Source organism: Tigriopus californicus, chromosome 3 (assembly GCF_007210705.1).
Source record: "Tigriopus californicus strain San Diego chromosome 3, Tcal_SD_v2.1, whole genome shotgun sequence".
In the NCBI taxonomy this organism is placed as follows: Eukaryota; Metazoa; Arthropoda; class Copepoda; order Harpacticoida; family Harpacticidae; genus Tigriopus; species Tigriopus californicus.
This window is the reverse complement of record NC_081442.1, coordinates 3,851,732-3,875,826: the sequence shown is the minus strand read 5'-3', so window position 1 is coordinate 3,875,826 and position 24,095 is coordinate 3,851,732. Positions and strand designations below refer to the sequence as shown.

At 40.1% G+C, this 24,095-nt stretch overlaps 2 protein-coding genes across 2 annotated transcripts; both read right to left on the bottom strand.

Annotated features, from left to right (window-relative positions):
- Positions 1 to 1,250: 1,250 nt before the first annotated feature.
- Positions 1,251 to 5,564, bottom strand: LOC131878424 (uro-adherence factor A-like). The gene is made up of 2 exons (XM_059224399.1): positions 3,165 to 5,564; positions 1,251 to 2,976 (listed from the first exon to the last, which is right to left on the bottom strand). The coding sequence occupies exons 1-2, from the start codon at positions 5,455 to 5,457 to the stop codon at positions 1,358 to 1,360; spliced, it is 3,912 nt and encodes a 1,303-aa protein (XP_059080382.1). The 5' UTR covers positions 5,458 to 5,564; the 3' UTR covers positions 1,251 to 1,357.
- Positions 5,565 to 6,426: 862 nt separating this feature from the next.
- Positions 6,427 to 15,934, bottom strand: LOC131878197 (patched domain-containing protein 3-like). The gene is made up of 17 exons (XM_059224112.1): positions 15,617 to 15,934; positions 13,763 to 13,951; positions 10,936 to 11,223; positions 10,515 to 10,754; positions 9,947 to 10,115; positions 9,768 to 9,871; positions 9,584 to 9,704; positions 9,050 to 9,239; positions 8,865 to 8,983; positions 8,548 to 8,796; positions 8,189 to 8,385; positions 7,846 to 8,116; positions 7,625 to 7,777; positions 7,327 to 7,452; positions 7,129 to 7,259; positions 6,928 to 7,063; positions 6,427 to 6,865 (listed from the first exon to the last, which is right to left on the bottom strand). Exons 1-17 carry the CDS (start codon positions 15,700 to 15,702, stop codon positions 6,602 to 6,604), a joined length of 3,033 nt encoding a protein of 1,010 aa, XP_059080095.1. The 5' UTR covers positions 15,703 to 15,934; the 3' UTR covers positions 6,427 to 6,601.
- Positions 15,935 to 24,095: the final 8,161 nt, after the last annotated feature.

Genomic DNA, 24,095 nt, shown 5'->3' with positions numbered 1-24,095 from the left:
CATGAGCGTCTCATTTCCAAACTGAGGAGCCTTGGCCTCCAGAGTGGCCTTTGCCTTTGGATCTCAAATTGGTTGTGGGGTCGAACTCAGCGAGTAATTATCAACGGATAGATATCTGAGTGGAAGCCCGTCACGAGCGGGGTTGTACAAGGGAGTGTCATCGGTCCTTAACTATTTCTGATGTTTGTGTATGACCTACCTGACCAAATCCAATCGCCTACTTTTATTAGCTTGTTTGCAGACGACATAAAGATCGGACGTGCCATGAAAAACCCTGCGGCGGATAGTGAAGATCTGCAATGGGACATCGACAGAATGGCAAAGTGGGTGAATGAAAATGGTGTGAAGTTCAGCCAGAAAAAATGCAAGATCATACATCTTGGATCAAAGAATGAAAAGCATCTCTACACTCTCAATTCTTCGCCCATCCAGTCTGTGAGCAACCACATTGATCTAGGGGTGCTCATCAGTGTTATTTTGAAGCCCTCAGCTCACATTGGAAAGCCATCCAAGAAAACAAATAGCATTCTTGAGCAAATTAAACGATTGTTTTCATCGAGATCGCCGGAAGTATGAGATGGATCATTTGCAATTTGCAACGCGAATGTCAAGATCTAAACGAATTCAAAAATTCGTTTGATACAAACAGACCCTAAGAAAAATTAATATGCATTACTCACATGACATCTTGCTCACACATGTTGTACATTATAATTTTCCTCATGACCACAAGGTCTCTGATGATAAAATAATCTTTATGAAACTTTATGAAAACAGATCCTTTAAAAACATCACTCAATTCACATGGAGGAAAAGGTTCCAAAATTGTGCAAAGGTTTCTACTTCCTCAGCCTGAATTTCAAATTTACTTCTGGTTCGCCATTTCTTTTTTCTTAAAGAAGCTAGATTGAGCAGAAAAAGATTCTGACGATTACAAGAAATTGTGGTTGGACATCCTCTATGACTTCAAAAGGTCAATAATTGGCCTAAATATTATGTAGAAACTGGATTCCTTCAGCACTGAGTAGCTAATAGATTCCGACTCACAATATCACCTTTGTCAGGAGATATTGATCAAATTCAAAATATCTAGTGAAATGTATGACGCACCTATCAATTATAAATGTTGGAACCACACAGTCTTTGAATTAAGGCCCTTTTTCCAACTCGAATAACTTTGTGTTCGTTCATTTCGCCAAAAAAACTTACCACGATTGCTGGAAATTCTCTAACAAGAATAATAGACATAATAACGTGAGCTCATTTATTATTTCATTTGTCACAAAGAAGAAGAACAAAAAAACACAACTAATTGAATATACCAATCTTCAAAAAAACTTAAACAATAATCATCTGATTAATCCGAATCTGAGCCCTCTTTTTTCCTGGAGGATCGTCTTGGCTTTGTCGGAGGCTGGTAGGGCTGCTTGGGCCGGACTGAGGGTTCGTGTTGATGTCTGGCAGCTGATTTAGTTGGCTCACCGGTTTGACCACCTTCGGAAGGCGCAGCATGGATTTCAGGCTTGACCTCTTGGGAGCACGTTGCTTTAGACTTTCGAGGGACCTTAGAGGGTTTTTGTGACTTTGAAGATTCCGGTGTGTGACTCTTGACCTCTCGAGATTGAGATTGTTTTTCGGCCCACACGACTTCCACGGGGCGGAAACTGTTCGAACCAAACCCTTTTACCATCTGGGTTTCCATCAGAGAGACCTCAATCTCGTCAACCTCTTCCGCGGGATCTTCGAGGACGACTTTGGGAGGTTCCTCTTCCGCCTTAGTTTTATTGTAGTTGGTGAGAGCTAGTTCGAATTCGTTGGCTTCATTGATGTGGTTTTTGATCATGGTTAGGGATTTTGGGGGCAATTCTTTCGGAATCCCTTGACATTTCCTGTGTTGGAGTACGATCAAGGAGATTGAGAGGCAAATCATTAAGGCGATACTGACCTCAAGCCATAGCCTGCTTCGATAGGTGGGAGGTTTAATCTCGATTCCCATCGTCCTTACAATTGGCTCGTTAATCTGGAACCTTTGAAAAACCAAGGCAGAGGAGTTGGGGATGACCTCGAGGTCAGCCAAGGTCTGCTCATTAAGGTAAGAGTGGAAGCTGTTCCTGACAAAGGACTCGTTAACTGGACGGTTGAAGGTCATCTTAAAGTCGAGGATGACGGCTTGATCAAATCTGGTCGCATTGCCCAGTTCCACGTAATTGTCGGTGTACGCGAGCTCGTCCTCAAAAAATCGCTGAAGATAGTTGTCCACTTGAATCAAGAACTCCCTCGTTCGGATGAGATCAAACTGGTTGTCTTCGTTATGAAAGGCTAATTCTCCCGTCAGCGTACACTTTTGGCATATGTGATTGAAATCAGTGAAGTTCGACACCTTTTGAGCCAATGGGGTGAAATCCGGGACATCTTGGACTTCCAAAATCTCGTCAAACGAAATGTATTTGCCCAATCTGATGTGACCGTCGCCGCTGAGGCCTACGTGAAAGTCTTCCGGGGAGAGAGACTTGTATTGGAATTCCTCCACATCCTCATGCTTAAGTGTGGGTGATCCTACGAGTGGCTTCCGTCTGTGGCTTCCATCTACACTCCCTACGTCTTTGCTTCGGTCGGTCAGAGTGGCAACAGTCTCGATCGCTCCAGAACCGATACCAACATCCTGAAGTGTGTCCACGGGCGATTTCAGCTTGTTCTCAAACCGGGCGTCGAATTTGGCCCACAGATCCTCTTGGCTTTCCTTCTTGTCCGGATCATCGGATTCCTTGCTCAAACCATAATCTGATATGATATCGCCGAGGCCTTCTAGCTCGTCAAAGTTGTAATCCACCAAATCATCGCTGTTCCAGATGCTGTCAAATTCACCATCGTCATAAAATTCGGAATCTTCCTCCAGTTCGGTGGTATTAGATTCAGCAGAACCCTCGACGTTGTCGAAGCTGAACAAGTCAGTATCACTCGTGAGCTCGATAGGATCTGAAAGAAAAACTTGGCATTTATTAATGTTATTTACCCTACAGCTACTCAAACTTTTTCTCGGGGCTTTTGTTGCCATAGGGGAAAAGAAAGTAACTTATTTTTGAAACTTTCGTCAAATGTGAGATTTAAAATTGAAAGAATATGTTACTCTCAGCTCCCTAATGTAGAATTTCGTCAGTGCTTACCTTGAAAGAAGTTCAGTTCGCTTGGAACACTTTGCTGGCGGTCCTCAGTCTGGTCTGACGGGAAGGTGATCATGTCTGTTGTTTCGGTTGTATCAATATTATCCAACAAATAAACGAGTCGCTCTGTAGGTTCTCCCACCGTCTCCAAAGCAGGACTCTCAGTTGTGTTCAAGAATTCGGTTCCTTCAGTGATCCGATCTCTTGGGTCCTTAACAACAAGGGTAATGGGACTTGGCTCAATTGGAGTGGAAGGCTTAAAAGAAGGTTCAGTAACACTAGGACTCAAAGATGATCTCAGAAAAGTTAGGGTAGGACCAGTAGGGGCCAAGAAAGACTTGACAATCGGTTCCAATTCGGAAGACTCAGAGCTGACCCCGGAGATTGTTTCCTCTGAAGATGATTCGAAATTGGATTTCGTTGTCAGTGAAACCGTAGTGAAGTCTAGAATAGGCGTGGATGGCTCAAATCTTGAAGATTCGTGTTCCAGGTCAACGTTAATCAATTCAGGAGGGAAGTCGGAACCTATTTTATCTTTCACTTCCAACGGTCCTGACACAAGTATATCAGTAGGTGACAAGAGGTCACTCGAGTTATTGAAGGAGTCTAATTGCCCTACAATTTCATCAGTAGAGTGAGATGCACTATTAAGGACTTCTTTAACAATCTGTTGTGAATCATTGAAGTTGCTTGAGGTTGTTGTTTCGCTAACTCTGCGAATTGACTCTACTTTCGCTTTGCCAGTGGATTCTGTGAGTTCCAATTCAGGATCGATTGTATGTGACTCTTCACCGTCACTCATGGACAGCAAGTCGATAGCTGAATTTTTGGGTACGACAGAAGTGTCTTTGAGGGGTTGAAGGGTGCCAGAATCCAAATCAAAGTTTTTTGCCACCAACAGGCCAGGTAGGAATTCTTGACTTGGAATACTTGTTGACAAGTTCAGATCAGGGCCTGCAAATTCAAGGTCTGTTGGATTACTTGAGGTTGCAGTTGAAATGGATCCCGTATTGATTGATTTCCCCAACTCGGTTTGGAACTCCAGGCTTGATAAAGATGTTCCCTCAGTTCTTCGGGGAAGGGAAAGATTTCCATCATTGAAGAGAGGCGATTGGGAAGCTCCAAGTTCAAGTGGTCCCTCAGTGATTGAATCGGTCGATATGGCTGGTGAATTCGTGGTCGATTCACGAAACTCTTCTGTAGAGGATTCATAATCGAAAGCAGTGGTGGCATTGTCTTCAGGTTGCGTGGATGGCTCAGATGATATTGTTTCGGGTGAGGAATTGTTTCTAGACTTCTCAGAAACGGACTCGATCGTGACAACGTCTTGACTAAGTGACACCATTGTGTCGTTTCCAATGAACCCGACCATTTCAGGATTGAACTCGATGGCATTGCTTGAAATGGTGGCTTCTGATTCTGCCGTGGTTGATTCAGTGCCAAGAGCAATGTCTGATAATAACGTGTCAAACAAGGATGGCAATATTTCCGAACTGTGCTCAATGCGTGAAGTTGTAACTGGCACTACATCGACGCTAGGAGCAATTATTTCAGGAGTTGAGTTCTTGGCAATGTTAAGGAGTCTATCCGTCGGTTCAAGTGTGGTGGGTCCAATTTCAGAGCCTTCAGGCAACAAATTTGCAAAAATATCACTGAGGGAATCTCCTCTTGGGATCTTCTCAAATCTTGAAGACTTTACCATTGCACTTACGTTAGATTCAGTTGTCATAGATTCGGTTATATTTGATCCGTTTTCATTGGTCGGTGGAAGCGATACAGGCAACGATTCAGTGGAACTCTCTAAGGTCTTGGGCTCGAATGATGCGAATTCAAGTAGCGCTTCGTTCGATTCAGAGGCGAATGGTTCTTCCACAATACTTGATAGACGTGGAGATTCACTTTTGATGGTGGTGATGGTGGTTTTATTAAGGTCGGAGCTTTCATCTTGAGATTGAACTTCACGAGAAGCAAATGCTTTCTCCCCCATTGTAAACGGCAATTCGATACCAAATCCAATGACAGGTACTACTTCAGCACTTGATTCTCCACCAGCGTCACTTTCACTTAATCTTCCATTGCTTTCTTCGTCTCCAATAGAGTCTCCTGTTGAGATGTCAACGACGATGTCTTCTCTCTCAGCTGGATATTCCGAGAGGATTCCAAATGGGATTTCCTCACTACTGGGGCCTTCATCAGTTCCAACACTATCCCCGTCACTCAAGACCGGCCTTTCGGAGCTAAAAGGCGCTTGGAGAATCAATAAAAAGACCACCAAAGGCACTCCCTTCATTTTCATTCTGAATAGCTCGATATCCTGTCCCGATATCTTTTCACTAGCAACTCCAGAAAAAGACTGACCGCTGAGCTCCAGTGGTTCCGATTCCGCTTCCCTCTTCCCTCCTTCCTCAAAGATCCCCAACTCTTATCAGGGTTGGTTGGCCGCAATGAAACCCAGTAAGTAGAAATAAACAAAAGGGATAAATGATTTCTCTCACAAAATATATTACATGTCCTTTTCTCGTACACCAAATACGTTGATTGAATAAAAAATGAATGGTAAAACTTGTCTAGTTCAAAGCTGTCAAAATTCACCCGGCCATTATTAACACGACTACATAAAAAGCTCAATAACAACTGAAATCAATATCTCAAACCATAGAAGTCTTTCCTTGGACATGCAACTGTGGTCTTCCTCCTTTATATTGGATCCCAGTTGGAAATCATTACTTTGTTTGGTTGAATTTGATACATGATGAAGGCAATTTTAAGATAATAAAATGTGGTAACCCATCAAAGCTATGATCATGGCAAATTTTGTCTCGAGGTAACAACAAATGGCAAATGACAATCGGTGTAGTCCTTCAATTACTAAAATAAAAATAAACATTTGCCTGTTCACTACGACTGGATTTTCTTTTTTCTCTCTGGTTGAACCAACCCTGGTTCCTTCCTGACCGACGCGCTCCCACGTTAGCGTCTTCATGATAGAAGTAGTAGCCGTGCTGTTACTTAGATCAACATGGCGAAAAGGAGATCATGCCTCGGTTGAATGTCATTTTAATGTTCGTACTACCTTTTGATTAGAGGTCGAATTTTGATGATTTCATTTTCATTCATTGATATTGTCATATTTGGAGCAACATGCCTAATTTTTTGTAGATACATTCTTTTAAAACCTTTTAAAATCACATTGAAATCTGGTCTCCACTCTGGGGATTCTTATCCGGTTGGTAAGTTACAACATGTTTTTCTTCTGTAAATGGAATGGGACGTTTTGCAAATGACGACAGAATTCGAAATTTCTCGGAATGGATACGATTTTTGCAATCATTTATTGAGAGAACTATGCTAAGTACGTGTATTGGGATTGCGAACCTAACATTTTGGCAGTGGCACATAGAGTACAGAATTTTTTTTTTGTTTGACAACGTAGACCCGAATTAGACTTTGGATTCTTTGGCCTCGGGTAGGACCTCTTTGTAGTTGTAGCAGCTTTCTAAAAGCTTCTGCTTTGTGTCGGGAACTCTTTCAAGGTTATGATTGATCTCCATCTTGACCGGGAACTTTTGATTGCTTTCAAGACCCTCGTCATCATTGTCTCGAGACTCGGCAGTTTTGTATGGTTTGGAACCTATCCAGCTGAGGATCACTGGCAAAAAGATCAGGCCATGAAAGAGCCCGAACACAATCATCAAGAAAAATACCTAAAACAAGAGTCAAACAGTCATCAAGCCTCGAGCATGGTGATTTTTTTTTTCAATTGTACCTTGAAGTAAGAGACAAACACGTGAGACTTTGAGTTCGCGAGCATCAACACAGCAATCAAGGTCGAGAATCCACCATTGAACACAGCTGGACCAATTTTTTTTAGAGTGGAGCGCATCCGTTCATTCCTCGTTCCACTAAAAAGCAACATAATTCAGTAATAACTTATGGCAATCGAATGCTTCAAAGAGTCTTAAACTACCTTTGGATCATGAAAAAGTGGGCTACATGGGCTGAAAAGTCCACGCATAGCCCCACTGAGATGATTATGTTCGTACTGGCCACAATATCAATGGTGAGGCCCCACAAGTACATGGCGCCACCCACATCAACCTTTTCAACGAAATGTCTTTTGTAGTCAAAAATTCATGGCGTGGTCGTGATTTTCCTTTCGCCTTACCAAACTTAAAACAACGCATAGAATTACAATCAGACAAGAACCGACATTGGCCAACAGAACCAGGGTAGTTATGGAGACGCAGATGATCGCCAAAAATAGATTACGGAACAGCTCGTCAGAAATGACCTAAAACAGAAGAGGTTGAATATCATTGAATTCGACTATGACTACCTATATATCACGAGGTTGTTGTCGATCAGATGAGGAGTGTAGGTAGTTTCGATATTTTCCAAGCGACGCGGAGGGATTAAAGGATCGCCGCTACCCATCAAACTGTCAAAATATCTACTCCACCCACCTCGTCGATTTCCCACCGGGAATAGCTCTGGGCCATGGCGAAAGTGATTCCAGGGAATTGGCTCTCCTTGATGGTGTCTTTAACCCAGTTCATGGCAGGGATATGCTCCTTGGAGCTGCTGAATTTCTTGTGGACAAACTCCATGGTTGACAGCTATAGCAGAATATCATAAGAAGTCCCAACGAGAGATAGTGGAAGTGACGGAAGAATATGAGACTCACCATCACTCGGGACGAGGGAGTGCCACATTTCAAGGGGCTTTCAAAGTTAAATTTGTTCATATGTTTTGCTCCTGATGGACTGAAAAGGAACTGGGTCAGTTTGTCATGGAATAGCTCTTCGGAAATGGGATGGTTGGGAAGGGGATGCTCGGGGTCAAGGAAGTTGAAGTTGAGATAGTCCTCGAAATCGTGATACCACGAGTCGACGGAAAAGATGATATCCGTTCGATTTTGAAATTTCTCAACTAGGGATTTGATTTTAGGAAACTCGCTGAAAAACACAACAACCAAGGTGTCACTTTTGATCTCAATGTGTTAGTTTTCAATTCCAAATCACTATTACTTGTACAACTCCATTTCTGAGAAATACACCGTGCCCATCTCTCCATCGCCAGGAAAGTAGGTATTGTGCAGATGGAACCACTTGTAAAGATTGGTGTCTTGTGGCAAGAACTCGACATACCGAAACTCCACCTCCAACAGCGTGGTTCCATAGCAACCCAAGATGCAAAGCCCGATCGCTATTGCCACAACCCCAATCTAAAATGGGTAGATTGAAATCATATTCAGGCAAGAGTTGATTTTGCATTCCCTTTTTGATGGGACTCCCCTCGCCGCAACGGATGAACTGAACCGCGTTCAGGGCAGAAAGGGCAGAACAATGGAATGACGCGGGCTGTTTGTTGAATTGAAATCACCTACCTTAACAATGGGATAGGTCAGGAATGTACCAATCATATCAAAAGCCTCCTCCATAAGCGATCTTTGACTCAATCGATTTGGCTTCCAGGAATCCCCGTAAACCTTCCAACAACATGTGCCATCACGTTTATTATCGATTCGCTTTTGGTCAAGCGTCAAGCAAGCCACGAAAAACGTGCTTTGAAGAATGTAAACAGCTGCAATTCCAGTAGCAGTGTACAATGAGTACGATTTCAGCGAAGGAAGAACCTAAAGGATTGTATAAGGGATTTTCATCACATTGGTTTCAAAATTCAGCTGAAGTTTTGGTAACTTACAGTGGTTCCCCCCACGCCAAAAACAACAATGTCCGTGATAGATGTGATGGTAATGCCGACTCCAGCATGTTTTAGAGCTCGCCCAATGCGTTCTGGAAGATCCCTGACGATGCCTTTTTCTAAATAATTGAAAACTCTCTTATAGTTAGTATTCATCATTATGAATTAAACAGAGCGTGGAGTACCTTTATCACTTTGCTCAGCATTGTTGAAAGATTGTACAATAACGAACATATCATCCACCCCTAATCCGACCAAAAGACAAGGGATGATGGAATGCATGGGTCCATATCCTAGGCCAAACAACGAACAAATGCCCATTGCAACTAAGATGGAGATGGCGCAACTAGCAATACCCAATGCACCCAAGAAGGACTGTAAGAAAAGTTTGATTGCAAAGTAGAATTATTTGTAGAAGTGCAACACACGTTTACGAAGCATGCCCATGGATGAAAAATGAAATAGGTTGTGAGCGTACAAAAATGTTATGACTCGATAAAAAGCATTAATGCAATTGAGCAAGAACTGAAATAGGGTGTAAAGTACAACCACGCACCAAACCTGAACAGTTTGTTTTGAATTTTTAAAGCACCAACTGTACTTTGGTCGGCGAAAGCTTTTTTGTACGAACCCTAAATGTTTAGTTCTATGCGTTTGATTGAAATGTATTCTAGGTCTTTTGCTTTATTAAGCTGATGGGATAAACCGGTCCTTCTTACCCTTTGTTCAATTCGGTTAAATTTTCCCAACATGCTCTGGACATAAGCGTAGATCATGAGGTAACCAATAGTCAAGAACACCACATCGTCCCAGATAGCTCCAGTTGAAATATCTCCATAGCTACAAGTTGAAAAAAAGGTATAATTGAGCATATTTTATCACCCCTTCATCAGATTCGGGTACCTTCTTTGGACATTGGCTCTGCTGCTTAAACCCTTCGGATAATCGTATCTATCTTCCAAAGAGGCCTGAAGGAGCTCTTCGAATTCCAACGTGGTCGTATCAACCTAGTTGATGAGTTGAAAATGCAATTCATAATTGGCTTATTATGAATCGCTTCTGTGATCAGACTTGTTACTCACCGGTTGCTGATCCATTCCATTACGTCCTTGGATTTGTCTGATCTCGGTTACATTGGCCTTTCCAAACCATCGAATAAAAGTAGCCTTGGCTTTGACAATGTGACCTGTTGAATTGCGTTCAACTTGCCCCAAGTACTTGGAATAATCTCTGTGGTGTAAGAACACCCCACTGAAATTAAGAGCCAAGGAAAAGTATTAAATTTCCCAGATTATTCAACTCCAATGTCAGCTGGACCAAAGTGCATTTCCAGTTTGAAGGTTAGACGTTAAGCTGTCCACAAGGTCAAAAAATATCGTCACAAAGCATTATGTAATCCCTGCCAACGTGAACTTTTGAGGCTGTGTGGATACATTCGTACGTTTGTTGATGATTTGGTTCATGGAAACAAAAACCCGTTGCCTTGGCTCCAAAATTAACAACGACATATGGCAGTGAACTCGTTACTTATGAGTTATGAGTTACGACATGGATGGTCCTAAGCTAGGTACAGCCATGGAACTGATAGCTATCCGTTCCATGGTACAGCAGAGCTGAGACAATTCACCTTGAGTGTCTATCTATTCGTACCTCTTATCAATCGTATTGAGTTTGTAAATGAGTTCATCCTGAGTCAGGTTCTGGATCGCCGCTTCCGATTCTTCCGTGAATTTCCCTCCAATGGCGAACATTTCCAGAAGGCTCGTTTCGAAACAAGCCATGGGCATCTGCTCCACAATGGGGCAGTACTCATCCGGATAGAAGATAACCGACGGGTCAAATGCCCGCCCCACCCCCGCCCCTGATTTGATAGCGGCAAAGTCATCGGCACTGTAAAGAAGCAATAACCCTAATCACATTCCTAGCTCGGACCTTGACTCTGAAAGATAAGACCATGTGCGAGTCATCCGGCGGATTACGTCGACTGAGAGGCTAATCCGAGTTGCCAAGGTCAGACACATGAACTGGAGTACGGCAAAGTATTTTAGTACAAATGTGTTGTACAACATACACAGACTCTTCCATGGAGCTGAACGTATCTCCGCCAAAGTCTGCGAAAAAATCATCCTCGTCCATAGAAGCAGGAGTATCGGCCACTGCCCTTTTTCGGCGATCTTTGGGCTCGGCAGGCATTTGATCGGAATCCAGATCAACAACGGGGAGTTGGATGCACAGATCAGGCCAGTGTTTCCCATTGGTGGTTTCAATATTGAGTACGTTCTGGTGGGTCTGATAGAGCTGTTGTATCACCTCCGGGACGAGAATGTTGTCCTCGTGCTCAAATATGATCGAATTGAACCTGAAAGGATCATAAAATTGTACTTTGGCGACGCCCTGCGTTTTTAATAACGCTGTCTGTTTCGAGCTATAAAAATTGGAGAGATAGCAAGCATATCGCAGACGGCGAGTATTTTAAAAAAAAGAGACTGGTTCTATCTAAATTAGCCAAAGAGTTGATAATGTTCAAGTCTAGTCATTCATTTTTGTACTGAATATTTGCCATGAAAGGTTGAACATGTATGGCGATGCTTTATGCAAATCATTCCCAGAAGTAGGGGGAAGACCTTTTGACAGAAGAGGGAGCAGTCAAAGGTGCGCAACGTCCAAATGCATTAGACATTGCAGGTCTTCAAACGTATGAGGGTCATTCCAGCAAGAATAGCGACATCTTTATTACCCCACTCTGAGGAACTCGTTTCATAGACTACATCAAAGCAGACCCAACATAGATGGGGCTATTTTAAAAAATTTAGGTCAAAAAGCCCATATTTGGAATCGCCCTCCAGTCAGATCAGATATGCAATAAAAGGTAGTTTAACCACCCCAACAAAATGATAACTACTCTAATAAATACCACCTAGGCCTACTGAATGCTAATTTTGGGGCAAGGCCTTTAGTTGGCGGAGTTTAAAAATGGGGTGTGGAAATTTTAGTTGAAGAAAATAAGGAATTCGTGTCAGTGTTGCTTTTGTAAGTGATTGACATTTTACCAATACTCCATTTGCATAACAATACACTAATTTAAACCTAAAGGCTTGAAGGTAAGGCATGCTAGTCGTTATTCGCTGATGGTTTATTTGGTAAGCATAAAGCGTGACTGAAGAGAATGGCAAGGCAGAAAATTTCCACTTTGATCAAAAATGAACAAATCATATATTAGAGGAAATGTAAAATTAAAAGTTATTTTGCTTCAAATTTAGAAAATGAAGACAATATTGCTTTTTAGTTTAAAATCTTCGAATGGACAATTAGCGATTGTCAATTAAATTGTTCAATGGACTTGAAAGGCAATACTGTGACAGACCCAAAAACAATTCGAAAATTACCCAGTAACTAGTAACTAGTTTCAGTAACATACAAGAAACGCTTATGTGCTCTTGTTTGTAATACTCTTACATGATGTTAGGTTTTGAGACGAGAGAAAAAAGGGTATTGGCGGTAGCCTTAAGGAACAAAATGAAAGTGAGGACTCCCAAAATAAATAAAGACAAAGATGTCTGCATTCATTTATAGCCTTTCAAGCTCCTTCTTTGTTCAATTTGTTTCGTTTTTCAGACTGAAGGGATTATCAGAGGGAAAAAGATATTTCCATCAGATCCACATCTGATTTACAATAAATTTGCAAGCTGCCTGAGAGTAGGAAACAAGTACAAAAACAATACATAATTTCTAATTGACCAAGCTCCAAGCCAGGTTTAACGTTTGATGAACAAAAAATAGAAAAAAACGGAAACTATCTACTTGGAAAAACAGAAAATATGATGACTCAATCCCATGATTACCGGACGTATGTAAACATCTCAACAAAAACATGCATCAGGATGCATTGAGGAAAATAGATTAGTTGCATATCTATTAAAAGAAAACAATCCGAAAACATAATGTGACCTACAAATTTCTAGGTCAAATTGTGCTAAATTGATAAGACTGGCCCTTCAGGCTGAGGACTTTGCAGAATCATTTTAAGTCCTGCGATTCTGCTGCTTGCACAGTCTGTACTATGCTGATATGGGTTTCAGGAAAATGCAATCAAAATGAAACTGGGTCCAAAGTATTTGTCTATCACCAGAATCACATTAAGAACAATTAGAACATTTGTGGCAAAAAAATTGGGGTATTTTGCAAATGTCTCTTTGTGAAACTTCAAATCATATTCAATATATTTATTTGAGCTTCGCAACAAGGACATCTTCTAGCCAGAAACTGCGACAGGAATTTAAGAAATGTAGATATTTGCCAACTTGTTGGGTTTCAGTTGGGATCTTGGTTATTTGAAAAAGGACATCTTTTATCGAACGGATATGACATGTTTAAATTTGACGATTTCTTGGATCTCATCTAACTTTAGCTCATCGATAGAATGGGGCAAAAAAAGTCAAATTAGTCACGATGCCAATTGTTAATCTAAAACTTCATTTGAACATCTGCTTTTCTGTAGAGCAACAAGCTTAGTGGAAAAAAATCATCTCAGTCCAATTCAACGCATTAAAGGAATGATAATTTATTCTTTATGCTCAGTGAAAAGTCGAAACAACAATTTATTTCAATCCATTTTAGCATTAGGTTATATCTGAAGAATTGGCATTTTTTTCAAATCCGTCTAATGTCGAAGTTGAACAACTTATTATTAAACTTTTTGTAGAGTTTGCATCAGAAGGAATATAAGCAAATTGTTACTCATCAATAATTTGTTCATTATTAACAAGGATTGGGGGTCATAGCTCAAGATTTTCTCATTTTAAGTACGAAATTGCACTTTGCCTGTCTACACTAAAGTCTCATCATCTGACCATTTATGCCCATAAAAACTACTTAAGTTTTCTTTAAAACCCGCATACCTGAGATCAGGTGGGAAGTTTTCCCACAGCCATCCATTGTTATGTGCGAAATCAGAATTGGGCGGGATCCACAATTTGACCATGTTATTTTCTTGGTAGAACTTCATGATCCCAATGCTACAAATGCCCACCCACAGAAGGGCTCCCAAAATTGTCTTTTTTGGATGTGTGGCCACCCATTTTCCATGCCTGCAATGAAAACATTGTGGAAATTGTCAAAATTTATGAACTCATCCACGGGAGCCAATGACGTCCTCTAATGTTATTAGCCCCCTTACGCTGCACGAAATATGGTTTACGATCTGCACTTCAGAGGGCGCTTTGTGAGTCAGCCACTAACATTTAATGGGCCGATTGGGCAGATTCTTCTTTATTGAATTATAATGCGTTTGTGTTCTTATTCATAATTGGTGACTTGGGTCACATAATGTCCGGAAAAGGAGTTGCTTTCATGGGATGTCACGAGTAGTTCTTTTTAGCAATCTTCCGTGCGTCTTCCCGTTTTGTTTGGGCTGTCTGACGTTGCAAATAAGGGCCCTTATGCCGCCATGCCTGTTTTGGGGGCCGATCATTCAAAAATTTTTCGCCTTTCCATGATTCGACAACATGAGTTAACAGAGCCTTGTATTGAATGTTTTTATATCAATTTTAAACGGTTCTTGGTAGCCAATTCGTGATCTTCAAAGCTTTATTTTCACACCCGAACTGTCCATGACTGTGTTGCCGTTAACTGATTACTTTATCTACTACATTCCCTCAAAGCAATGACCCGATGATCAAACTCGTTTTATAGTCTTGGCCAAAAATCCAGCATGGGACGGACTCCTTCCCTCGAAGCTTCTGCTGTGTTGAGGAGGCTCTGAAATTTTCTTTGCCACTGACCTTGCGCGTAAATAAAGGCAAGGTTTTCCTGCGAAACGCTCGGAGATGTCAGGTATTGCTCAAGGTTACGCTTAGTCTTGCGCAGGCTCAAGAAAAGACTCGTGGTCATGGCCAAAGGGCGGATCTCAACGAACCCTTACGATCACAACAACATTTCAATATGCAAAGAAAAGTGAGTTTCCTATTCATATGGAACAACGAAACAAACCTGCTCGTTGTTAAATCCGGAAAAGAAGATGCAAAGCATAAGCTTGATTAGGTATATTTTGAAATTTAGTGGTACAAATTTACTGGCAAATAACTTCTTTGGAAAGAATAGTACTGCAGTAGCACTAACTTCATACGTTGGTCTGAAATACGATTTACGCTGATGATAGTCAAGCAAAAGCAGGCACCACTAATGACCAAACAAATATTTCATGCACTAAAATTCCATGCAAGATGTGCCATAACTTGAACCATCTTCCAATCTTGTAAGAGATTAAGATCAATCAGGAAAGATGATGGTAGCGCAGTTGTATGACGTCCTATATGCTTGGGTTCTTGGGTTTGATCCCAGGTCTCTTCACCCTCCCCATTTCTAGCGTATATTCACCTCGAATGGCGACCCTAAGACTCTGAATCACCTAAAACTGAAAAGTACTGTATATTCAATGCTGCATGCTTCTGGCAAAAAATGTTTCTAAAATCACCAGCAATTGTGTATTTCACTATTTTTCAGGTTTGCCTTTACAAAAAGGATGGTCAGTGATGGAAACTTTTCATCTCATTATCTTTAAAGAAGGAAACTAGTTTCATATCGTCCCAATATTTCCAGTTCAGCATTGAACCAACAAAACGAAAGAAGCGCACGTTGTATTTTGAATACTCACGCATAACCTAGCAGCGATTTAAAAAGTGTGAAAACAATTTTAAGATCAAGTTGGTCTTCATTGTTTTCTCCTTTTTTTGTTTAGATGAAATATGCCTCACCTGTAAAAGTAGTTTTCTAATCCCCTGGAAATGCAATCACTGACGGATTGGAGGCCATTGGTGAAGCTTCGACCACAGGAAGTCATCTTGCCGATGACGATGATGACGACTCTTCTGACAAATGGACGGAGAAATAAGGAGATGGAGCCAAAGAACTTGGTACGGAGGGTAAACTCGTTTGACTGTAAACAACTCTAGCCGTGGGCACTTAGTTTATTTCATGCTCAAGTAAGATAAAGATTTCACTTCTCCGACAACTAAAGACGACAGCGAGCTCTCCTTGCAGGACCTCCTCCCTCCGCTCAAGCTTGAAATGCACTGACAGTTTCGGATTGTCTCATCCTAAGAACAAGAAACAAGCTACCTCTTCAGGACACTCCATATCAACAAGTACGCACACGTGAGGGTGCTCAGTGCGCACAAAACTGCACTAGTAGTCAACACGTATGACAGCAGGTGCGCAAGATCGGGTTTCGTTTGCTGGCTGGTTAGAGCGCGATAAGTTATAAGGGATTTTTCCAACATTTCTGGCTTGTATTCGACTAAAACTTGTCGATTGCTAAGGATGGGATATAAGATGATCACTTTCTCTGGTTCAACCACCGAAACGACGTGTACAGGGTGACAATTATATGATAGAACACATTCAAAAATATCAAAGTATGACTTTGGGAGTTACATTATCAGCCTATTTCATACTATGGTTCATGGAGTGTTTCCAAAGTATTGGACTACCTGAATTCAAAGATATAAATTAGATTTGCAATCAAAATAATTACCGTTATTCTTTGACTTTTTTGCATTTTCATCCATAGCATCCTTAAATCCCTCTAGATATCGAGTACCTAAATCAAATTGTATTACACACACGTATGAACCTATGACCAATCTATTTCAAAGTGCTTTTCAAGAGGCTGAAATTTTTAGCAATTTGAACCTTTGGACTAATGAATTGATTGAATTTAAACCGCGTGGAAAATTCTGGCATTTGGTAAGATTCCACATCTACGTTTCATAAGATTGTTTGGCTTCATTTTTGTATTTGCGTTCTGGGATTGGATGGATGAGCCTTGCCCAGCCAGCCAAGCCAGCCATCATATTGTCCTTATATGTACCTATTTCCAATAAGTGTTGTCGTGTCCATATCAGTTTTGGTTCTCCATCTGTAGCCGTGGTCAACATCTAAAACTTTCCCTACGAAAGTTTGGGGGGGAAGAAATGAACCAGTCTCCTTCATGCCAGGAATTTGCATTAACCATTGTCCCACGTCTCCTCTCATTCATTTTAAATATCTTTGAGTCTACGAGGAAAGATGAGCAGAATTTATATCATGTCGGTCAATTCCCTTTGCAATGCGTTTTTTAATATTACATCAATGCACATTTGAACATATTAAGACTTTTGAAAATGGAGTTGTTTCATTACTTTTGCATCGCCCAAATGTTACCGTTTTTTCCCTTGTTTTTTAATGAATTTTTACAAAGGTTTTGTTCTTTTGTAAAATTGCTCCTTTTGAGCGTCTAGTTGTAAAGACAATGTTGTCTGTAATGAAGAACTGGTAGGCAGACTCATTTGAGCAATTTTAGACAAGATTACTTGACCGTCTTGTGCTCCAATGTAAACGTAGATCTTTTGCATGTCATTCATTATAATATAATGGAAAGTTTGGGATCAAATCCTACAATAATATTGACGACCTCAAGATTGTTGATGGTGTGGGACTATACATTGATGGGGAGACTATGGATTTTAACTGCCTTTGCCCCTGGACATTGTTTTAGATCAGAACCTTGTGTTGGTGCTTGAAAACTACCAAAGCCATTAAAATACAGGATCTATCGAAAAATACCATAATTAGAACAAATAAGATAAGCAAAATGCAAAGCAAAGTCAAAATGGGATCCTTTTGCATGGAGCCCAAAGTATTTAAAGTGAATGATGATCAAGTAATTTTCGGGAATTTATGGACACTTTTGGACACGTTCTTGAGAACTGCATTGCAAGCTCTGTTGAGGTTTTTAAAATGAGGTACGATACCTTTGAACGCAAATATCTAAAGTCCTCACACATAGTTGTCACCCTGTATATCCCAGACTCTACGACATCTCCGAGGTGTGTAGTGCAATTTTCATGGTTACTCTTAGGTGTTGGGAGACGTTATGGCTTCACTTTAAGAATCCAGACATGAGAATACTTGAAGGAACAAAATGGCTTCAAGATTTTCCCTACCTGGAGTTTTTGTACTCAAGTAAGAATAAATTACTAGAATCGGAGCTTTTAAGGTGTTTTTGAAGGTCTTTTTTAACAACGTTTACATGTACACAGATGTTGGTTGTTAAACTAACTTGTCATTTAAACAGATTTGAATGCGGGTTTGCGGGTTGTCTTTTAATATAACATCATACTTTGGTCATTTTTAGCTGTAACGTTCGTTTCATTTCAATGTCAAATGATGAATGGAGGAATTTTCTTTGAGGAATTTCATAACTGAAATAAGAGGGCTTGTGAGAACGATGTGCTCTTTTGTGCAAGGTTGAAATGTAATCGACTCCACTAATGTTTTTTGAATTTGCTGAACTTTAAAACATGTTTGCTTTTTCATAATTGCATTTCTAAAAGAAAACAAAAAAAATCAGGCCACGTAATTGGCAAAGTGAAAACGAGTTTCAAAATCTTTGGGAATTGTTTACCCTTTTTGATAGCACAAATGGTATTGTCCTTTATAACTGTTTTCATTATTTCTTTCGAAGACCCAAAATCAATCCTATGATTGCTAAGTTTGATCATGCAAAGTGCATTTCCGTTTCATGAGCACACTTTTGTCACGTGTACCTCTATGAGAAAGTTTTGACATCAATCACAATGTTTTGATTCTGTTTGCACATTTCAGTATAAGATGTTAAGAAATTCTTAACGAATCGTCGCTGGAGGGCATTGCGTTGATGCTAGAACTAATCTTTTTCATTCAGATACTCTTGAGCTCATTCAACAGCAATCAATGGCACAAGTCGAGATCACGTTCTAATGTTTGAAACCAGGGGGAGCTAGGGTGGAGAAGTCACAACAAAGCTCAAAGCTGAATGGTGTAGCACTGAAGTTACGGTTTGTACAAAACGCCTAGCCCTGTCTCGCTCTCTTTTTCTGATGTATTGAAGCCTACTCTCCAAGACCACTTGAATCTAATATTGATGGAAAGCTTCACAAAAGCATAAATAAATTTAATAATATGCAAACAATTTCCTATAGTTGACCAGATTGAGGGGAAGACCGTTTGATTTCAGAAGTTTTGGGAAGTCAATTTCCAAAACAGCTACCTTTTTGGACTTGTTAAATGTCCAGAGGTTTCAATTTGGCAATCTAGCTTCTCGTGCCTCGAACTGTAGATCTGTTTATCAAAAAGGTATGGTCTTGGTCATCTACATTAGCTTTTGACAACATAATTTTGAAACGATTCACTTTACAAGTAAACGGTAAAAAATGACCTACCTTTATTTAAGGAGATCTGCGTTTCTTGTTTTGCTACTTTAATTCAAAAAGTGGCTCAGAGTGGCTATAACCAAGAGCAGGCCGATTTAGCTGGAAGCTCGTTTGCATTCCATATTTCTAGAAGTCCGTGGTTTTGCTAATGATTCTGTAGGTTTTGCGAGCTGATCTTTGGGTCACCCTGGCTTCTAGGTACTCTTACCCCCGCACGACTTCTGAAGGTCAAAAAGCTCTTGGTTTGTGCCAAGAAAGTTAAGCGTAGATTGTACAAAATACTCAAATTCAAGCCATCTTGATTAAAACTCAGGTCTGTCCAAAAATAAATTGAAATGGACAAAAATGCAATTATTGCGTTTAATTTTTCTTTCAAACAGAGAACATTAAGCAAAATTTTGAAGGAGACAAAAATGACGGTAAGTAAAAATAAGAAAATAATATTGAAAAAGGGTGCACTTACTTTCATTATAGGCACTATGTTTTTCTCAATCATTATAACAGGTACTATTTCTTACTCACTTCAATCTTTTCAGTCGTTTGTAAAATGGTGAAAACGCAAAATAATGCTTGAAGATCGGAAAAAGAAAAAAAATACATTTGCAGGTTTCGACCAACCCCGCTAATTAATGAAGAGCATTAAGTTCGAATGTATATTGTAATGGAGAATCAAGCATCCAGCACCCCTCTGGATTACAATTTTTGGCATTTATTGCTCAAAAGAAACCTCCACCATCCTCCAAAATATAAAAGCAAACATGGCCAAGTGTTTATTGCAATATTTTTAATGAAAAAAGCTAAGCAACCTCGAGAGAAACTAATCTTTGGTTCTCAAAAAAGCTAAACGGATGATCAAACTGTTTCCAGATTATAACTATGTCTGGATGATGTGATGATGTGATGATCAACTTCGTTGGCTGAGCGTGTCTCAACCCTCCGACCCTAACTAACACCTATCAATATAATTCATCCTGAATACAAAAGGCCAACGTATTTGATATATAATTTTTATAAGTAACAAGTAATTTACATAAGGACCCTTATTTGCAACGTCAGACAGCCCGAACAAAACGGGAAGACGCACGGCAGATTGCTAAACAAATCACTCGTGACAAGCCATGCAATCGATTTCCTTTCCGGACATTATGTGACCCAGGATACTAATTAAATCTAAGATTTTACAAACGCATTGTAATTCAATAAAGAGGACTCGGACCAATCGGCCCTTTATGTGGTAGAGGCTGACTCACAAAGCGCCCCCTAAAGTGCAAACCCTAAACCATATTACGTGCAGCGTAAGAGGGTTATTGAAACAGATGAAAATGTAGAAGGAAATTGCTAGAGAATATGATTGAATTGAAATAGGAAAATATATATGAGTAATTTAAGTTGGTTTTATTTCAAAAAAGTAATGTAACAGCAATTAGTTACGTCTTGAGTATTACTGACACAAACCTGGCTATAACTCTCTTGCTTTTATTGCAGAATGACATCCGGGCATCGGTAAAACGTCAATAAATATCAAAACAGCTCGAGCTATTTAGTTTCAAGCAAACTCGCCATAAGCAACCTTTCTTTCTTTACACCTTATAACTACCACGTAATCAGAGTAATATATTCACACAATCATAAAAAAAGATACGTGGACGTCCAAAATGTTGATTTTGATTTTTCCTTATTAAAAGAACATTTTTTCCATTGTTTAGGTTACCAAGTGTAAGCTCTCAAAACGAGAGCCCAGACAAAAGCAGCTCAGTTGATACGAAGAAATCTCACTGACCTTGAAATTGAACTCCAGACAAGTTTCTGGCCAAAGCGCAACAAAATACAATTGTTTACAATCCCACAATGAGATTAATCTTGTGTGTTGTAATGATCACATTTTTTGCCCACTTGAGGTCAGCTTGTTGGAGTTACTAAGGTGATTAAGACCACTTTTCGCTTTGAGCCAGGTGCCCTTTTACTCAATCTGACAAAGTCTTGGAGAAATTAGTAAAGACATCGCGAAATGAATAAATCGAAAAAAATCCGTTTTTCCCTAAGAAACAAGAGCCCCTTTTCAATGACACCATTGACCTTCATCAAAATTGAACAACGAGAAAGCTGACCTAGAAGCAATAGGAGGAACTACAACAAACTTCAAGATTGCAACGTTTACTTGTGGAACGGGTTCTCATCATTTTGTTGGAAACCATAAAATGATCGATGAGGCATCTTATCAAAGACTTGAATGAAAAGACTGTAAAACAAACTCGATTTCAGAGTTGTTCCGGCTAATTATTGCCCCATAAAAATCATGGAATAAGGTGGTGGTTCTCTTTCATTGGAGGCTTGAAGCACGTCAATCTAATACTTTTGGTACAAGGAAAACTCAAATATCTGTCTACATCATCATGTATTTTAGTCAATCTATGCATATTTCAGACTATGCCTTTGATATCATGAACGATTGAGCAGATAATATCAAGTCGAGATTTATTGATGGGTACGTTTAGGGTGTGAATTATGAAATATCAATTTTGCTGATCACTTGGATCGAACGTGAGAACCCAGTACTCTAGTACAATGGGAAACTGTGTTTTACTTCGCAAACTCAAAGCCTTTGTTTGGTGTCAAATATTTCTCTATACAGTTCTCTGAAGTGCAATAATCTGACGGTGATTGGTTAAGGAGATTCAATATTAGTACAAAACCCTTAGACTTTGAGCTTAATTCCCCTTTTCCTCTTTCGTAACAATGAAAGCTGCACTATTGATTCGATCCAATGACGATGGAGATTATCCACGAATGCGGTCAAAGTCTGAAGTTCAAGACTTTGAGTCTGGATTGACTCTTCAATGGGTTTCTTAGCAAGATCTTTTTGAACGCCAAGGTCACAAAAAGCGATGTCCAACTTGAAAGCGCCAATAGGTCTAAATTCATGACGTCATACCACTTGACTCTCGTTTACTTGGAGTCATTTTATGATCGTAATTGTACTTTGGACAGTAAGACAAAAAGAATGTTGCACTTTTTCTTTGGATTTTAGAATTTAATCACAAAAAGTTCTTGGGGGAGACAGAGCTGGGGCAAAAATTGCGAAAAAAACTAAAGCACAATGCTCTTTAAAAAGCCATCTGGCATCATTTTTTGACTCTAACTCCACCTAGGTAGTATGTTCATCAGCTGAGATGCAAAAGCATGTCCTGGTTGATCACAAAATATGGTTCAGTATTTTGCAAATACACTTCAGATTATGGATAAATATTAATTGTGATTAAAATATTTACTTTCGAAATATGTCATTAACAAGCTGTTTCTTGCTTGATTGGAAGAATGACAGGAAATTGAGACGTCCAGGCGAACAAGATTCCCCTGCCCATCAATGGACTAGACAGGCAATGATCTCTTGTCCTTCAAGTTCTTTACTAGTACTAATTCAAATCAGATACAAAGCCACTTCTGCCCAATGAAGGATGTTCAACAATACACGAATGATGTAACTAAAACTACGTACATCACGTTAGAGGAGAAATCGAACAAAATTTGTAATCAATTTTGAGCACACTCAACAAAAGGCATTCGTTTTTGTTCGTTATTCATGGTTTACGGATTCTTATGCCGCCAGTAGAGACAGAATTAGTTGCAGCCAGATAACTTGAATGACAATATGGGGTGTTTCAAAAGTAATGGACTAACCGAAGTTCAATGATATGAATTGGCTCTGCAATCAATATAATCGACGTCATCTTTTTGCATTTCTTTTATGTAACATCTTTATTTCGCCTTATTAATATAATAAATCAGATGGCATTGCAGTCCAAAGAGTTGCCGTCCTATCTCATTAAATTCAAATTCGTCGACAGTGTGTGAGAAAGTGTTTAAATATTTTGTTGTGGAACATCCACTACAAAATGGCCAAATCTCAAGCCGTCAACATGGTTTCTCGTCTAAAATGAATGCAACTGGTCAGCTCATCGAAAACTTAGAACATCTGAAAGAAGTTATTACAAACCATGATATCGTAGAAGTCTGTATACGAACTAAAGCATCGTCATGAGAGAACCACACCCTTATCCCAAAGAGGAACTCTATGCTCCAACATGTTGCCACAGGCTTGGAACAGACGCCGTAAGCGCATGCTCTTCTCTGTATATAAAGCCATGTTTCTCACGAATAAAAGGCAGTCTATGACTTACCAACTAGACCAACACTTGTTTCATTTTTCTAAGTAATACTAAGTCTCGTTCCTTGATCTCGCTGGACTTGATTCGAGCGTTACATGGCGACCGTGATCTAGGTTGACCATTAAAAGTCCTCTACCTGGATTTTGCAAAGGCCTTCGTTAAGTTGGACCATGGCCTACCTTTGCAAAGACTCTATTATCATAACATATACTAGAGTCTCCTTAGATGGATCAAGTCGTTCTTCACGAACAGGAAACAGAAGGTTAAAGTGGACCATCTCCTCAGTGACCCAGCTCAGATCACATTGGGCACAACACTCGGACCAATACTGTTTACAATATACATCTCCCCTTTGCCTGGCCTGGTGAAAGATTGCATGATCTCCTCTTATGCTGATGACACCAAGCTCATCATTGGTAGAAATGGCGAAGTTTGCTCCCTTCTCCAAGAGGATCTTCACACCATGTACAAGCGGTGGCCAGTTTGTTAAAGCTCGTACCTCGGAGTTAGGGTCTTGGACGTTAACCGGTATGAAACTACACAAGCCAAAGTGTTGAGCGAATGCTCATTCTGGATAACGTCCAACCCTTAACGCTTAGGCACGAGCGAAAAAAAGTCGCCTCGGGTCAACGAGAGCAACATGAAACTAAATGGATGCAATGTCCAATGGCCAGGGCTTGAACCGTTACCGAAAAAAGTAACGAGGTACCGTTAACACTACTTTTGTAAAAAAAGAGGATCTAAAAGTCCAAAAAGGTTTATGCAAAGGTTCAAAAGCTTTTTTCAGAAAAGTGTCGCTTTACCAGTAGAGTTACTCAAAAAAAAGCAACGCATTA

Bases quoted from the DNA above. Each gene is read 5' to 3' on its own strand.
- LOC131878424 (XM_059224399.1), bottom strand. From the start codon at position 5,457: ATGAAAATGAAGGGAGTGCCTTTGGTGGTCTTTTTATTGATTCTCCAA. The intron at 2,977-3,164 runs GTAAGCACTGAC...TTTTTCTTTCAG, and splicing joins CGAACTGAACTTCTTTCAAG to ATCCTATCGAGCTCACGAGT.
- LOC131878197 (XM_059224112.1), bottom strand. From the start codon at position 15,702: ATGACTTCCTGTGGTCGAAGCTTCACCAATGGCCTCCAATCCGTCAGT. The intron at 13,952-15,616 runs GTGAGGCATATT...TTTTCATTGCAG, and splicing joins TTAGAAAACTACTTTTACAG to GCATGGAAAATGGGTGGCCA. The intron at 7,260-7,326 runs GTAAGGCGAAAG...TTCGTTGAAAAG, and splicing joins TATGCGTTGTTTTAAGTTTG to GTTGATGTGGGTGGCGCCAT.